This window comes from Papilio polytes, unplaced genomic scaffold, assembly GCF_000836215.1.
Source record: "Papilio polytes unplaced genomic scaffold, Ppol_1.0 DF823934.1, whole genome shotgun sequence".
In the NCBI taxonomy this organism is placed as follows: domain Eukaryota; kingdom Metazoa; phylum Arthropoda; class Insecta; order Lepidoptera; family Papilionidae; genus Papilio; species Papilio polytes.
This window is the reverse complement of record NW_013525270.1, coordinates 328,018-346,001: the sequence shown is the minus strand read 5'-3', so window position 1 is coordinate 346,001 and position 17,984 is coordinate 328,018. Positions and strand designations below refer to the sequence as shown.

Below are 17,984 nucleotides of genomic sequence, written 5' to 3'. Positions count from 1 at the left end.
GGCGGCGGCCATCTGGGATTTACAGTTACACCGAATATAAAAAAATACATTGTCTGGGAATGACAGAGAATTACAATAATAATAGCTGTCGCCCGCGACTCCGTCCGTGTAGCATTAAAAACACAAGTAGATGTGTTCTTCCAAACCATGCTCTACATTTATGCCTATTATCGAGATCCGTTCAGCAGCTTAAGATGTCTCTAACAAACTTCCATCCATCCATCTAAACTTTCGCAGATATAATATTAGTAAGATAAGATTGCTTTTGAATAGACTTGGCGATGGACATGGGCATAGTGCCGGTGCACTGCGAATGGGCGTTAAACTGCCTCGGACAGTATGCACTGGCGCCGCTCGAGCTACTGTGCTCGCCCGCGCTGCTGACCCACACACTGGAACACTGGCCTCAACGACTCACAGCACTCATACAATAGTATACACATCTTCAAACATCTCACTTGCCCCGAAAACGCAGTACGCTGTTCACCTTGAGCCGACAAAATATTTGAAAAGACTTATACACTTTTAAGATCACATTACGTCATTTGTCACTTGTTATTTTAATTAATCGTAAAAGTTAAAAAAACATTTGATAGTATCATTGTTCAATGAATCATTGTTTATGTTTTTATTATATTGTGAAATGTTTTGTTTTTTAATTCAGTTTTAAACAAATATTGTTTTTTACACCACACAAATTACAATAATGATTCAAATCATTTTAGTTAAAATGTACAAATTTTGTGTAAAGCAACACTGTAATGGTTACGTAAAACGTTACTAAGTGTAAGTTACTCTTGCTTAATTTTCATTAATTGTTTTCTCATTGAAGGACCGACAGTGGCATAAGTACACTTGCATAAGTCTTATTTAGGGACTCAAAAACAGAAATACCATTGATAATCAACATTGTTAATGTAAAATGTAATAATTATTTGTTAATTTGTACTAATTATATTTAAATATATTGACATATAAAATAAGAAAATGTTGTTTTAATTATGTTATAGAATCATGTAGAATTAAAATAAACATATCCAATGCAGATGAAATTAAAGAAAAAATAGATGTAGAAAGAGATGGATGGATTGAGTGAAAGGTGAAATGATTAAAAAGGGAGTGATGTCTGAGATGACGTATGATAGAGTTATTTTGAGGACAAAAACCCGTCGTACCGAACCTACGGGAGTAGGATAAGGAGGGTGATGATGATGGTGATTGAATTACAAGAAAAAACTGAGAGTAATGAGTTTGTATTTTTAATAAATGTTTTAAATATTCCTATTCTTTCATCATAATTACCGTTTTTTTTAATTTTCCTCATGACCAAATAAGGATAAACTAATCCTATAAATAACTGATAAAGCGAATATACGTGTTATTTTAAATTCCTGCTTCCTATTCTGATATCTTTTTGCTAGAATTTTTCGTGTATTCTTCCATGACGTAATTAGATTAACCAAAAATGATTAGTACTACTACCGTATTACTATTGCATTTCTATAAAACACTTCCTTAACATGTCGAAAAAACCTACACTATTTTCCTAAATAGTCTAAAATCTTTTACATATCGTATTTCTAACGGGAATAAGAGGGACAGAAACATTTTTTTTAAGAAAAGTGACAAACACCGAAATGGTCATCGACATAGACTATACCAGAACTGCAGATGCATTGCCTTCTTTCAAATTTTTGTAGGGCTTTGGATAATAAAACTCAAAGTTATAAGAAGTTTTGACAATTACAACAATCCTTGCTTAGTATTGCCTTTATATCAGATGGAAACTGACGGTATTGAACTAAACAGCACGAGATGCTGTCGGCGTTAGGAAGAGTGACTTAGATGTTCGTATCATTGCACAAAAAAGAACTAACTTTAACTAGGATCACTCCACTTGTAATAATGTTATTAAAGTGGGCTTTGCTTATTTGGTATTTATAATGCCATATAATTAGGTAACAGGTTTTAAAATTAGGCACTAATGTTCTAAACTTGACAATATTATCGAAAGCGATAATTTAAATTGCCAAAACTTGTAATTTAAATGCAGATTTGAAATTATTTGGCGGCCATTAAAAGTATTGCCTAAAAATGCCTAAAGTTCAGCGTTTTAAGGATTACGGCCGTGACTTGTGGCGCTTTTAGGATATTTGACCCCAAGAACCTGCCTTTTATTAATTATTGCCTTGACTTTATCCGAAACTTATTAGCAAACGATAAGACACGTATAGGTTATATGTAAAAAAATCCCACGTAATTAACACCTAAATGTAGTGACATTTTCAGTCCTGTTAACCTCAGACATTCATTTGTTTTCATGTATTAACCATAGTTGTAGGACAAGGTTTTAATACAATAGTTTTTTTTTGTTTCAACGCTTTATAGTGTTCTTTCTGGCCTATTAATTTACTCAAAGTCATCGAGTTGCGTTTAAAAAAACATTAACCAACTTCTTAGTTAATGAATGTTGCTATGATCTAAATCACCGTAGGATACATTTTAAATTGTGTTTCATTGTAACTAATTTGTAGCATAATGTTACTTCGACCTTCATACGAAAGCCAAGTATTTGTTTACTATGTAAGATATCGTGTTATTTTTGACTTAAATTACATAATTACATGGCATGAATACTATTTTGACTGAGCTTCTGAATGTCGACCGCATGTCGCCGGGAATATACAAATTGCCTAGCATAGGCAAAGCACAAAAAGACTGCGTTATATCTCTTCATTATTAATGGTGATAGTATTCAAGTCCATTTATTAATTTTTAACTCTCCTCCAACAAGCAATCGTTTGCTTTTGTAAAAAGCACAAAATCTGTTTACAAAGCACAAAGTTTTTGGTACGGGAATTAGACTAAACGTTACATGATACATGGCAATTACTACAAGAATATCTAACCGGAACTGAAGTGGTTATAACAAAGCATTGATAAATCAATGATAATACACTTGACCAAAATATAATCGACTATCATCAAGAGATAAGGCATTTGTACACGTGACTTGTCGCTCGTCGTGATATAAATAAATTGTATGTACGTACATACGTATTACCAGTAATCGTAATACATTAATGATAATTATAATCTTTACGATTTAGTTTATTTGCCGTAATCATTAAATACTTAATAAGGATTTGCATAATATTGATAAATTAAATGAAAACAATTTGTCATAGGAGACATAAATTCGGCGAGACGATGGGTACATAAACCAGATAGTGCTAAGATTGCATGTGGATACAAAGGAAGAGAAAGACCGAAGAAAGTATGGATGGATTGTATGAAAGAGGATATGCTTAAGAAGGGAGAGGATTTAGATATGAAGGCTGATAGTAATGTATGGAAGAGCAGTACGTACTGTAAGGGATAAAACCAAGTTGATGTTGACGATGGACGAAGGAAGAATCGCATGTAACGTTAGTTACGAATGTGGAGGTACACTGGTAGAGTTAGACCTAGAAAGAGATGAATGGATTGCGTGAAAGGAGACATGATCACGAAGGGAGTGATGACTGAGATGCCGGATGATAGAATTATTTGGAGGACGAAAAGCCGGTGCGCCGAACCTACGGGAGTAGGATAAGGTAGGGAGATAATGAATTTGTCATATTATTGAGTAGTCAAAATAATTTATCTTCTGCTAGATTTGGTGATATATATTTATCGAAGAGATCGACATTTTATTACACCTACTTAACGAGATTGACCATTGAATAAAATACATTTCTTTACATACTTTCCAGTGAAAATAAAGTTTTCACTTTTCAAGTAAGAACTTACTAGATTTTCTTTAACAACGTTTTTAATCGTTGTTGAAAAGAAAGGCAAGCTGGCATTGCAAGGTCAATAATAAACTCTTGGAGCGGAGCCAGAAAACATTATTAGATGTTGTAAATGATTTGAAAACATGCCTGAAACATGATGCTTGCGATATTATATTCGCCATTACATACATACACAATATAACTCCGAACCTATAATACATATTGAATGCAAAGAAACTGACAAACTCTGAACTGAGTAAATAATATTTTGTAAAATGTATTTTTTATAAGAAAGTCATAAGAACAAGAAAAAGTTCAAAGAAGAGGTTCAAAAAATTGGACGCACTAGATACACAACCCCGGAGTCACAATAAAAAAGGTAAATTAGTAGTATAGTAACTAAAAAAAGTAGTTTTGAGATTATAATTAGTGTACATTAAAAAAAATTACCACTTTCTAGAACTCAATGTCAGTAGTCTAGACGATTCGACATCTTATTCTGGACTAGCAACATGTAAACGGTATCGTTACAAAAGTAAGCATTAAATATATGTAAATATAGTGAACTAAACGATTAACCCTATTACCTTTCACCGAAAAGGTCGCGCCCTCAGACCGATTTTATTGTACTGGCGCTAATGGTTCGTATCGATTATATTGTGACAGAGCTTTTTTGTTAAAAGAATATTAATAGTATTTGGTTCACGTCAATAGTTGAATAGCGGGGATCGAACCTTCGACCACAAGATCGGAAGTCCGTACCCCAAACCACCAGATTATTGGCGCTTAGAAAGGTAGATTAGGTACTTTCTCCATAAAAGCTAATAATTGGTATGTTTTACAATCATTTTTAAATATTTTCTATTAATTAAATGGTCGGTTATTATTTCGAAGCGAGGCTTGTAAAATTCTTTAGACTGTAACCAAAGTTTATTTCATTTGGCTTTTCAAGTCAAATACTAGGTCGAAATAGTACCGTTAGAATCGAACGGGACAAGCGCAACGTCTAGTTTGTACCTGTACTTTGTCAAAAGTCAATTGAATTTTGGCTGTTAACCGTAACTACATTGCCGAAACATACTATCAGGCACCCGAATTATGCTATACAAAAAAAAAACTTAGGTTAACGTACGTCTATGGTCAACCCTTTCATACCTTACATTGTTATGTTATTTATTTAATACGCCTTACCATGACTACAGACCGGCGCGAATTTTACACAAATCATAGTTACTGAAAAATTATGCGTAGACTTGCAAAATGCGATCCTAACCAATAAATATTAGAGTATGTACTTATACCGAGAGCAGTGTGGTGATTCATATTTATGGTAAAAAATATAACCACGTTGACATCCGTAATAAATAGCAGCAGTCAGAGTTAAAACACGTGTTTATACTTTTGTGGGTGAGAGCTCATAACTACGACATACATTGTATTTTTGTAGTAACCGGTAAGGATCTTATCTCCTATACGTAGAAAGACTATATTTAATTATTAGCACGTCTTCTAAGCCGAAGGATCAATGTCCAAATTTGTAGATAAATTATTTATATTAGTCACTTTTTAATGTAAACACATTTTTAATCTTATCTCGACGATTTGATGATAAAATATGTCATAATATAATTTTCCTCAACGTTAAGAAACGAAAAAACTATAGTGAGTGTTACTTTGTTAGCAAGATAAAAATGCACAAATCTTTATGTATTTTTACATTGTAGTGTGGTTGGTACAAAAATAATTTTACATACAATATCCACACACGCATACATATAAAAAATAACGACAGATCATAAAAGTCTTGGTTTAATTAATGTGATTTCAACATATTCCTTTGTTTGTTAAATTAAAGAAAAAATAATCCAATCGTCAATACAAAATTGTAGTTGCACAAACATACTTTAATATGACTGGAGCCTTCACAAGGACAACTCAATGTCGTTGCATTGAAATACACTTTATAATACTATCACGTATGTATAATCATTTGAACTTAAATTTTCCTTAAAATATAACACAAGAGTTTAAATAGAAGTTTATAATACTCACCTACACCACTTAATGATTGCTGCTCCCGGAATATTTCACAAGCAACCAGAATTTAATACAGAGGCTATGTGGAGAGGTTATAATAAGAATAAAATTGTATACCTGTATTTAAGTATTTAATAATAAATAATAAAAAAAACATATAATTAATGACCTACCCAAAGACAATTAAGTAACGATAACTTTTTATTATGCAGTTACTCGAATCAGTCACGTGTGTTGTAAGGCCAATGACCACGAACGTGTTAATTTAAATACAATAATAACTTTTTTGTAGTGTTTTTATAATAAATATTTTAATTATTCAAACTGCGGTCTGACAAATCACTTTATCAATTGCTACAAAATATTGTAACCTATTGCATCATTTTTTATTGGAAAATTTTATTTTTCACTATTTTTCCGAATTATTTTAATTACCATAAGTAAAAATTTTTTTCTTTAATACAAAGAGAATACATGAATGTTCACAATACGTTTATAAATCGTACTTTATTAACTATTCTTAATATTAAGAAATCTTATTTTTAAGAAAATAGAAATATGCTTACATTATAATTTATGCGAAAACATGTGATAATGTAACTGCGCTTTCAACGTGAAGTTTTTTCTTTATTTCATCATACATGTTTCGTAATAATATAAAGGATTTCTCATGATATAGTCTGATTTAAAATTCTGTGACAACGTATTTATATTTTGTTTTCGTCGAGAGCAAAATGACCGGATCACTACATTGGGTCGTGTATTTGGACGTGTAGTTCTATAGCTGGGAGCGAGCGCGGCGTGGCGTGTTGCATCGCGCCACCGTGTTGTCCAATCCTTGGGTTCCGTGCGCGGTCGCGCATGCCGCGTCGCGTTGACTCACACCATCACAGAGACAAAGTTGCTATCCTGTAAAAATTCACAATTTATTAGGTAGTTTTTTTGTGGAACGATAATACAAAGTAAAACTTTTTCAACTATTTATTAACAGGCATATGTCTTCATTTAGTACACTACCTTTGAATTGACTAGTAAAATAAAAAAGAATAAGATACAAATTAACTTATAACACGTTTTTCCTTTGAATAAATCGTACGATTGTTCTATTTAGGTGTAAAATTTCAGTTTTTTACGTTTTGGGATAAGATCTTATTATGATTGGTTATTTAAAATAACATTAATTAGTTTTAACTGTATACTTTCTATTATTACGTTAATATGTAAATACATCAACAACAAGTTTCTCCAGGTTTTGAGTTTCATCTCATTTGAATTGTTCACAAAACTTTCATTGCATATAGGGAGTTTAGTAGTCATTTTCTGGCAACACGAACCTACGTCGTCATTGCGATACTGCTATACCAGATGAATTGTGACGTGAGCACGTGAAAAATGGTGATGCCGGGTCTGCGATTATAATATCGTTCGTGATAAAGGTTTATTAGTGTTATTTATCAATGCTTATGCATCAAGTGCAAAAAAATTGAATCTCGAAAATATTCGGAAGTGAACGTAAAATCGAATCTGCGAGTGTAATCGGTGCATTAAATTTTGGATTATCAAGAAGGTAAGCCTTTAACAATGGTGTTAAAATACAATTATTTTAAAATGCATGTGATACTACGAAACTAAACATGACGCAGATCTAATTAGAATAAGCAATTTAGAGAAAGGTACTGATATTAATTGCTTATTGGAAAATGGTCCAATTACACATTTTGATTGTTATTATTATAAAACTTTATTCGAATATCTTAAAAAGCTTGTAAAAAATTAGATGATCAACATAACATCGAATTATACTAGAAACAAAACAAAAGCAATTTGGCGACCATATTTTGTTGCCACTTGGATTGCATAATATGCAATGCAAAAATCGCTTTATCAAGTTTCAGTTAACTGTAACTGCATTAAAATTTATTTAGGTTAATTTTGTATACGTGAATAATGGTACGTTACTGGAAAACAATAAAAACCATGTGGTCATGAAACATCAATTCTCTTTACTAAATATATGTAAATTAGGGAGGATTTTTTTTTAAATAATTCGCAAATCCCTTGTACCAAATAAAAGGCAAAGCGTGTTAAAGCATAAAATCCAAAATATTTGTAAAAATGACTGGTCTCAAAAAAGATAAAGCACAATAGGTACCTTTTTTTCGGCAACTGCACGTTGTGTAAGCAAAATTAGAAACCTTCGATCTATATTCAAAAGACCTCAAAATTAAAACATGCAAAGTAGCAATTACGACAATGTTTTGTGCAAAAAATTGTCACTAAAAGTAACCGTTGAAAATCCTAACCGTGGAAATCCACTGTCGATCGTAACATAAAGATAATATCTTTATGTCAACATTTTCACCGTCGTCATTGTTTAAACAATTATAATTCACGACAATAAATCAAAATGCGAAATAAAAACGTCTAATAGAAATAATTTTTACGTTAAAATACAATTTTAACCCCAAATATTTTTAACTTGCTACAAGTAAATTGTTTTGCGCTCCAAAAATTCTGTCGTAGAATAATGCGGACTTCCATTCTTTGCACCAGGATATTGTAAAAGGGTGATGTCTCGGATTTGCTTTATCCATCGCATAGATAATATGTTTATCTTTTCATGCAAACCGATACTTAGTCTGTAAACATATATATGTGGTACAGTTGGCTTTTATGTTCATTCAATAATCATCTTCAATAGTGCAAAGTCTACTAAACAGTTTCTATAGTTCTGTGTTTTATTACGTTTAAACTGATCAGTGTTTCTGTTAATTTTATCAATCATGTAAGTTCAATTAATTTCTACGTGTTCTTTATCGCGTTCAGGAAAATAACCGGTAACGGTTAACAGTACGTTGTGCGACAGTTTTTTAATAAGCACTAATATGATAAACGACGTTAATTGTAATCACTAGTTGTGAAAAATAGGCTCTCACTTTGAAGTTGATTTGTTCTTATAATGTTCTAAAATATACAGTAGATATCTGAATAATTTTACAAATTCATTTAAAACGGGTATATGTCACGTGTGTATCACACTTTAAATACAATACGATTTATTTATAAACTATAAATTTACATAAATTTCTATAAGGATACGCTGTTTTAAACTTGGCAAGAATATAAATATACCTCATTTAATTTTAGCTAGCGGTTGCATAAAAAAGTTATTATAATTTTTTTAAGTTAGTCTTTTCTTCGTTGAAATTTCAAAAGCTATAAAAGCACCCTCGAAATCAAATAAACATACGGAACCGGCTGTTTTTTTTAATTTTTTTTAAATAAACTTCTACGCAATAATCAACTACCGTTAAGTCCAATAACAATTAGTCATTTTATCAAAATGGTCACCTTCTTCTATATTTGCAGTTCAAAATGGCGCCAAAATCGGCGGATGCTAACGGGGTGCTGTTCGAGTCTGACGCAGCAACACCAGATCTGGCGCTAGGCAGCGCTCCCATCATGCAAGCTGACAAACAACCGAGGAAGCTGGTCTGGAGGAACATCATCGCTTTTGCCTACCTTCATCTTGCAGCTGTATACGGAGGCTATCTCTTTCTTTTCCACGCTAAATGGCAGACAGATATATTTGGTAAGTGTTTTGAAACCCTTCACCACTTCTATTGATTTGTTGATCTTCAAAATTGCTAAGCAGATTTAATTTTACTGGCTGATTATCGATGAATACTAACTGTCCCACTAAAAGAAACATTAATAGAGGTTTCTCTAACATATAGGAACATTAAAAAAAAGAGAGTATGCGTTGTTATTGTACATTTTTATCAAGTTATTAAATAATATTAATTCGTAAGGAACTTGTCTGTCACTTTGTGTAATATGTTTCATAACTGTATCGATTACCGAGATTACATTATCTTTTTATTTTAATACAAAACCAATTAGTATGTTACATTTCTAAGCGGCTTTTAATACTTTGCAATCTCTTCCGCGCTTTTAATACCATCGTAATTTCAGTCCAATTCCTGTAATATTCTTCCTTGTTTAGTCATATTTATACAATCGTTTTTAGATACTCATGCTTGAAACGTGAAAATCCCTATTATTACCCAAGAATTTTAAAGTTGTCAATACACTATGTTGACCATGTAACTCTTTAAATCTAGGATAATGAGGAGATTCTTTCACACGATGTCGCTTCAGCTACCCAATAAGTAATGAATAGCTTTGATGGTTTTCTGTACTATATGATCTGGGTAGAGAGCGACTGTATTTCCTTGACCTGTATTGAAGGCTATCTAGTGTGTAATTAATTTTGTAAAATGTTGTCCACAGCGTACATACTGTACGTAATGTCAGGTTTGGGAATCACAGCGGGGGCGCATCGTCTTTGGGCACACAAGTCTTACAAAGCCAAGTGGCCGCTCAGACTCATCCTAGTCATCTTCAACACGCTAGCATTCCAGGTAAGATAATATTTATATTGTAAATATATTTAATTTTTTAAGTTTTATATTTTTCTAATAAGAATATGATGAATGTGCGTCAACTTGTGACGTATTAGGTTTAAAAAAATGCGCAAAAACTTTTCATTGTAAAATTTTCTAGTGATTTTTATTGTTTATATTGCAATGTTACTAGATTTAAAACAATTCTTCTCAATGTTAAAATACAATTTTCCAAAATTTCCATCAATGAATAGAAAGTTCGACACAAATAGATCAAACACACCGCGTAAGATATAAAATACGTGTGAAGAAAATTTAAAGATTTGATTTATTTGAAATGTTGTTTACAAAAAACTATTTTATGTTAGTGCTGTATGGTTTTCATAACATTCACCTTGAATACATGTAGTTTTGCAACGAGTGTCTTGCTCTTGGATGTTAGCCAACATAATCTGCGTTTATTTTTTACCTCCCTATAGCGTATGGATATGCTTACAATATCTCAAGCATTTTACTTGAATAACGCTTGAACTACATAAAAGCCTTATCGATAAGTTTCGAATAGCTTCTCGAAACTGTGACGCAAATATTCGTAATAGACCCTTTGTGAATGGAACTGTTCGATTTAAATAAAGCGAATTGTCTTTCAACTCGTGGTTTGATACCTTCTGAATCTCAAAAATAAAATCTTGTTTTAAAATTACACTAATAATTATTATAAATGCGAAACTTTACATGGATGGAACAATGTAGCCTAAACTGCTGAACGGATCTCGATGAAATTTGACATAGGCGTAGAGCATAGTCTGGAAGAATACATAGGCTACTTACTTTTGTTTGTATAATTTCAGTTTAATATAAAATTATTAAACAGTAGAAGTTGAGATAGGCAGCAGGTAAACGCGGTGTGGGCGACGCTTTGTTGACGGTAGATAAATTGCACTCATCGTTTATCAAGATAACGACACGGCAGAGGACGGAGAGAACGTACAGGAATTACCTGCGTTTTATGTTATTATTGAAATTGCATTGTTTTTTTATAATAGATGTGGCCAACAAGCTAACGGTCACTTAAGATCAGTAAAGCCAAATTACTGCCCATAGACTATTGCAAAAGTTAAAAAGTTACAGATGCCTCTACGTTTGATAGAGGGGACATATTTAATTGATCTATTATACGTTTTAAAGTCTACATATACCAAGTCTATCGAGACGCACTGTCACGTGAAGCACACGCAATGTTAGGTCTGACGATTATTGTATTACTTGGTATTTAATTACTTTATCAAAGTTCAGTTCTCACTCGTGTTTCGTATTATCAACACATTAACTATCTCCGATTCCTCTTGATTATTTAATTAAAATCGTTGCACTGAACGTGTTAATGAGAGCAATAAGCATTTTGTTACGGTGTTTATTGTTATGGTTTTTTATAGGAACGTGAGGAAAATATTTTATTATCTGTCAATGTACAGATAAAATATTACAAGTTCATCGACAGCTTATCGTCTAACCGCGTTTTCATTGACTTACAAATATTTGCCAATAAAAATATAGACCAGTCAATTACAAATACAATAAGATCCTTATCGTGAATTGTTAAAAAAAAACAAATGCCATCCAAATCCAATAAGAAAATTTTCGTGTTAGAGGAGACAAATGACGTATTAGAATCAAATTTTTGGGCATATTTTAGGCCTTGAAAATACTAGTTTTAATTAGCAGTCTATTTTAAAAAGAAACAAGAAATGCTACCTACTTTACCCTATACTTTGTGGAAGGTAATAATTTTAGAATAACACTTCACATATCAGTATCTATCAGGCGTTTCAAACATTCACAATGAAGGGAAAATACCTACATACAGTATATGCTCCACTGGCTTACGTGACTTGTAGAAGGTAAATAAAGTTGAACACGTAATCAACCGCATATTATTCCGTCAGTTTGACAATCGTTTTTGCTTTCAGTAAATTGCTATTAAATTACTCCTCTTTAAGCAATTTTCCCGCTTATTTTAACCTTGACTCGTGAATTTTGTTGAGACGGGTAACAATGAGTTATTACTATTATTAATGTTTGCATGGGTGGATTGATGCATAGCTGTTTGTTAGGAGGTATCTCCGGAATAGCTTAACTATCTCGATGAAATGTGTCATAGATGAAAAATATAGTCTAGAAAAACAGATAGGCTACTTATATTTTTTTAAACACGCTTCGATATTTAATTACGTGATTTATAAAGCAATATTAACTTAATTAAAATATTTTATATCAGTTAGAGTAACTTTAAAATGTATTTATTTAATTGATACGACAGAAGTCGAACCTACTCAATACACGTCCTTGGTTTTCTTTAATATTATAAAATAATTATTATTGCATACACGATATACAAATTATCGCGGACAAATTTTGTAATTTGTTTATCCTTTCATTAACCTGGCTTCATTGAGGTTAACGTGTTTCAGTAAATAAAACAGTATTGCAGTAACCTACAGTCTGACCTGTTTAAAGTTCAGCTAGAATTTAATCGGATTTCTGATAAAACATGCCTGAGTACATTTATATGCGACGTGTTAGGTACAGGGTCTGAAATGATGCAATAAAAACAATTGACTCACACTTACGTGGACTTTACTCGTTTGATTGACATCCGACAATAACCCTTGTTCATCAAGTGCATAATGTCACCTGATATTTTATTATTGTCTGAATTAAATCACACTTTTGACTTAAACTATCGCATAAATGTTAATCTCATTTAGACTCCTATGAACTTATATGGAGGTGCGCACATTACTCGATTTTTAGTTGGGCAACTAAACAATCAAATGGGCTGCGAGACAATCGACAATCGCACATTAGTTGTGCTATAGTTTAGTCAAAGGTGCACTCTTATAATGGAAGTAAGATCAGATTACTTTGGTTAACGTTAACGATGATGTTTTTAGAAAATCACCCTAATAGAAATAATGTTAAAGTTCATTTTCCATCGTTGCAGGATTCAGCAATAGACTGGGCACGAGACCATCGTATGCACCATAAGTATTCGGAGACGGACGCGGACCCGCATAACGCGACACGCGGTTTCTTCTTCTCGCATATTGGCTGGTTGCTTGTGCGCAAGCATCCGGAGCTGAAGCGCAAGGGACAGGGACTTGACCTCAGTGACCTCTATGCCGACCCCATACTCAGGTTCCAGAAGAAGTTAGTATCTTTCATTAATATTTTATTTCTGTACTGTAGAATTATCTTAAAGAGACAATTGAGTAGAAAATGAGCTTGTGTAGCAATTTATGTAATAGCTGATTTATACTTGTTATGTAGAATGTCAGTAGTCACACTATATTTTAGAATAATCCTTTTTTAATATATAACCATACACTTACGTCTTTTCGGCTATATATTTTCAAACTGTAAATCTTAGGGGGTCAGTAAAGTGACAAAACATACAAGCTAATGCGAACAAAGAATTCATGTTGTCATGCGTACTTAAATTCTTAAGCAATACAAAAGACTATTTTGCCTTATGAGCATTTGAATTTTGACATATGCAATGTTTAATTAATTTTTTTTTTCAGATATTACCTACTCCTGATGCCCTTAGCGTGCTTCGTGTTGCCGACTGTCATCCCCGTGTACTACTGGGGGGAGAGTTGGATCACTTCCTTCTTTGTAGCGGCCATGTTCCGCTACGCTTTCATATTAAACGTTACTTGGCTGGTCAACTCCGCCGCACATAAATGGGGCGACAAACCATACGACAGACATATTCAGCCCGCGGAAAATATCTCAGTCGCATTGTTCGCTCTTGGTGAAGGCTTCCATAATTACCACCATACCTTCCCCTGGGACTACAAGACCGCGGAACTCGGCAACAATAGACTCAACTTCACCACTAACTTCATCAACTTCTTCGCTAAAATCGGATGGGCTTACGATCTCAAGACCGTCTCCGATGAGATCATACGCAGCCGAGTGAACAGAACCGGTGATGGATCTCATCACCTCTGGGGCTGGGGTGATAAAGATCACGCGAAGGAAGAGATCGACGCAGCCATCAGAATTAATCCTAAAGATGATTAGATTTTAATTTTAAACTCGCTTTATATTGTTATGTAGAGTGTTGGAAATTTTTTTGTTCTAAGGATCTGGACATTTGATGTCGTAAAGTTAACTTTGGAATTATTGAAAAGCAAAATAATTTTTAATGTTCTACACAAGCAAAGATTTAAATACCATTGAAATGTTCGATGAATTACACAGATAAGAAATAAATTTACTGTAGATTTACTTGAAATCAATTTGGATTTGAAAAATATTTGTAGTATTGCAATTTTTTTTAATATGTTAATACAACATATATCAAAAATCAATGTTTTAGTACAATTTGTATTTAAATCTTTGTCATATGTAATTTTTAAGCACTGCAAAGGCACATGCTGTTTGACTCACACAAAGACATTTTTTTTTCTAATTTACTCTAACAGTTAGATATTTTAAATGTTCTATACATAGTTCTAAATGTTTCTATAAGAATAAATGCTAATAAAAACAGACCTTTAATTTATTAGAATTTAAATTAGAAATTGCATTATAAAAAATGTTTCAGTCGTAATTTACATGTTTTATTATGTGCATGAAGACAGTATTAGTTTATTTAATAAAAACAATTAACAATTTCATATATTTTTGGTAACTTCAAATATATTAATTTAAAGTTTTCAAGTTAAGTGTTAGTCTTTTTAGCACAAGATTACTGTTTAGAAGAAACCTTAGAAGAAAAGTTTCCATAAAATTCTCAGAAGACATTTTTAAAATAATATTTAGTAAAAAATGGTTTCGTTTCTACTACAATTGTAGCTTCTCTTTTCGTATTTCATGTAACGTAATTTCGATTCATCTTTCTTTCATAAAATCTATTTTTTTACTAATTCTTAATATCTCCTGGAAATGTCTAAATACTTTTTTTCGTCGCTTTTTCTGCATATTAGCATTCACAAGCCAGTATTATCTACTGATAATTCTATTTATTTGTCTATAATTATAGATAAAAATTAAAAGTATATCACGGAAGAGAAGATAAAAAACATTGTTGCATTAAAATTTTAATGTTCATAACAAGTAGTCTCACATTTATGTACTAGAAAAAGCTATATATAATTATTTACTTTTAAATATGTATAATAACTTTCAGGACGTAAGATTTTTTGCACTCTTCATTAAAAATACACATGTATTTAAATGCTTGGTAAAATTAGATAAACTCATTTACATATGAATAGTTTGTGTAGCGAGTTACATTTAGTATCATTTATGAAACATTGTGATATATTTAAGAGGGTATTTAGAAAGTAGAGACGCTTTTTGTTCGTTTTTTTAAGTTTTATTTTTTTTCAAATTTTTTATTAATTGCCAGCGTAATGTCGATGTGCTTAACAATTTGTAGACGTACTTTGCTTGTGTCAGCTATAAATTCACATTATACTGAGACTGATGAAATATTTGTGTTTTATTTCACCTTTACATAAAATCTATATATAAGGCGAATACCGTATAATTATACACCTATATGTGTTAAATTAATACATTACAAAGTTCTTTTAATAAAGCAAAATCCACTTAAGCCTAATATTTTTTTAATCATCCGCCATTTTGTTGACAAAGTTTTCTTTTACAATTCCATTTTAAGTGCAAGGATATTGGATACGGTGCTTTAGAGTAGTAAATCCTTAAAACAAAACAGCAGACAATTCATTTTATAGTCACGAAATTACAGTAAATCCTTACATAATATTCTGCTCGACCACTTTAGCTAACAAGCATTTCAGCAATAAGTGAAAGTCTTTAAAGCGTAAACCTGCATTAGACTGCAAACTTAGTCTTAGCATTCTTGCAGTTTTGAGCTTGTCGCGACAAGATAGCTTCCTTTGCCTTCTTCCGTGGCAGGCTGCAATCGCTTTGTCAGCGTACTTCGTATCAAATGCTCTCCTCATAGAAGAAATCCTGCTCATCGTATTTATCCGGGAGGCAGACGAAGAATTCGATAAAGTTCATGATAGGTCCCCGAGAGAATGGATTCTGGTAGCGTCCTCTCTTGTCCCTCAAATAAGGGTATCGTTTGTAATTAAACATTTCGTTTGTAGTCAGGTTCATGCATGCGTGGAGTATCTACAAATACAAATTAATATAATTGTACTCTGCAATATGAATTTAACCACTCCACTAGACAACTCGCCAGGAAGGCGCGCGAATTTCCATCCTTCCCATGACATTGACAGCTGTCAGTTGAGATGTGACGTTTATGCCAATAATCTAGTGTTGCGCCAATTCTATAGCGCGGTACTAATTTTCTTCTTAACAGTAGTTACTTCGATTATAGTTAAAAACAATACTTACAGAAGTACATGTGAGAATCCAGCCGAGCGCGCAAAACGTAATAGCTTCTAGAAGTCCAAGCATGTAGAGTAAACCGAAACCTTCCAAGAACAGACAGTAACAAGCGAAGTATATGGATAGCGTGCAGTTGATTGCAACGCTCATGACGAATAAGAAAAACCACATTCGGTTTCGAACACCGATGCAGTTGTAGATGAAAGGGCAATGGTGGTCGAAGTACGCCACGCAACGTTTGCAAATCCGACAATGCTTAGCTCTGGAACACAAGAAAAACTAAATAGACAAGACATAGATCGAATTTCTAAAAGATATATAAGGCTCGAGAAGTGAAGAAGGGAAGGGGTTATAACATAAATAGTGTATTGTTTTAATAGCAAGAGTTAAAAGATAACCATAATGCGAAATTCATCTTTTAACACAAATTATATGCGAAAAAAAAATTGAAATCGTCTCTGGAGTTTTCCAGTTACTCCAATACATACAAAAATATAAATATTTCCTCTTTATGTTGGTATAGACAATATAGGTTAAGTATGTAAAATAATATTTTGTAGTACTATACCTTAAAGGTCTTAAGCAACGGCAAGTGTGGCACAAACGTGACAGGATAACGTTCCGTTTCTTCCACTTATCGTAGTAAGGTATCTGTCGTATGGCGCGGTAGTAAGTCTCCGAGTTCTGCGGGATGTAGCCCGGGTCGCGTCGGTTGGCCACCACCCAGCTCAGCCACATTATCACGTTCCAGTATAGAAAGAAGTAATGGGACAGACGTAACGTGTTCCATGTAAGAGGAATGCACTGAAATTGTTAAGGATTACGAGTACATAATAATAATACTAATATTATAAATGCGAAAGTTTAGATATATGTCTGTTAGAGTTTGCAGACTAATTGGCTTAACGGATTTTGATGAAATTCGGTATAGATATAGAGGATAGTCTGGAAGAACACATAGTCACTATTGTTTTTTTAATTCCACGCGGACAAAAAAGTGGATGAAAGCTGGTGTAAACATAAAATCCAATAGGGTACATACTTTTTCTTACATGATTCTTGTGGAATGCAGATTACCTTTTTTTCTACATACAACATAATAATTGACAAAAGAGTCCGTTTGCTATTTTTGAAGTATGATATAAACAACACAAAAATTACTGTCGAATTTTCAAACAAGATACAATACGTTATGTGATTAAAAGACTTCGTTATTACCCGTATTATGTACATAGGATATCCCCACAGCAGTACGGAAACCAAGAAGAATAATAACGGTCCTTTGGAGTCTCCTGCTCCTCCAAACAGCAACGCCCACAGTTCCGAGAGCGGCGGCATCCAGTGGGACTTCCTCTTCATCTCCTTCTGC

The 17,984-nt window shown here is 32.8% G+C and overlaps 3 protein-coding genes and 1 long non-coding RNA gene across 5 annotated transcripts in view; 2 read left to right on the top strand and 2 right to left on the bottom strand.

Moving 5' to 3' along the window:
• LOC106102005 (SUN domain-containing protein 2-like) overlaps nt 1–974 on the top strand; it is a 5,979-nt gene extending 5,005 nt beyond the window's left edge. Inside the window, exon 9 of the mRNA XM_013281398.1 lies at nt 274–974. Coding sequence (XP_013136852.1) covers nt 274–434 — 161 coding nt within the window. The 3' untranslated portion in view covers nt 435–974. The remainder of the gene's footprint in view (nt 1–273) is intronic.
• LOC106102011 overlaps nt 1–8,240 on the bottom strand; it is an 8,436-nt gene extending 196 nt beyond the window's left edge. Inside the window, exons 1-2 of the long non-coding RNA XR_001225548.1 lie at nt 7,966–8,240; nt 6,380–6,722 (exon numbers count right to left, since the gene is read on the bottom strand). This is a non-coding gene — a long non-coding RNA (uncharacterized LOC106102011). The remainder of the gene's footprint in view (nt 1–6,379; nt 6,723–7,965) is intronic.
• LOC106102006 (acyl-CoA Delta(11) desaturase-like) lies at nt 7,148–14,756 on the top strand. 2 transcript variants are annotated; one of them, XM_013281399.1, is made up of 5 exons: nt 7,148–7,380; nt 9,183–9,405; nt 10,107–10,237; nt 13,224–13,429; nt 13,804–14,756. In XM_013281399.1, exons 2-5 carry the CDS (start codon nt 9,189–9,191, stop codon nt 14,306–14,308), a joined length of 1,059 nt encoding a protein of 352 aa, XP_013136853.1. In that variant the 5' UTR covers nt 7,148–7,380; nt 9,183–9,188; the 3' UTR covers nt 14,309–14,756. The 2 variants fall into 2 exon arrangements, with proteins under 2 accessions (XP_013136853.1, XP_013136854.1); XM_013281400.1 differs by lacking the exon at nt 7,148–7,380 and adding an exon at nt 8,494–8,598.
• An 817-nt stretch (nt 14,757–15,573) lies between these two features.
• Nucleotides 15,574–17,978, bottom strand: LOC106102007 (probable protein S-acyltransferase 23). The gene is made up of 4 exons (XM_013281401.1): nt 17,834–17,978; nt 17,184–17,419; nt 16,622–16,877; nt 15,574–16,393 (listed from the first exon to the last, which is right to left on the bottom strand). The coding sequence occupies exons 1-4, from the start codon at nt 17,972–17,974 to the stop codon at nt 16,202–16,204; spliced, it is 825 nt and encodes a 274-aa protein (XP_013136855.1). The 5' UTR covers nt 17,975–17,978; the 3' UTR covers nt 15,574–16,201.
• Between the last annotated feature and the right edge of the window lie 6 nt (nt 17,979–17,984).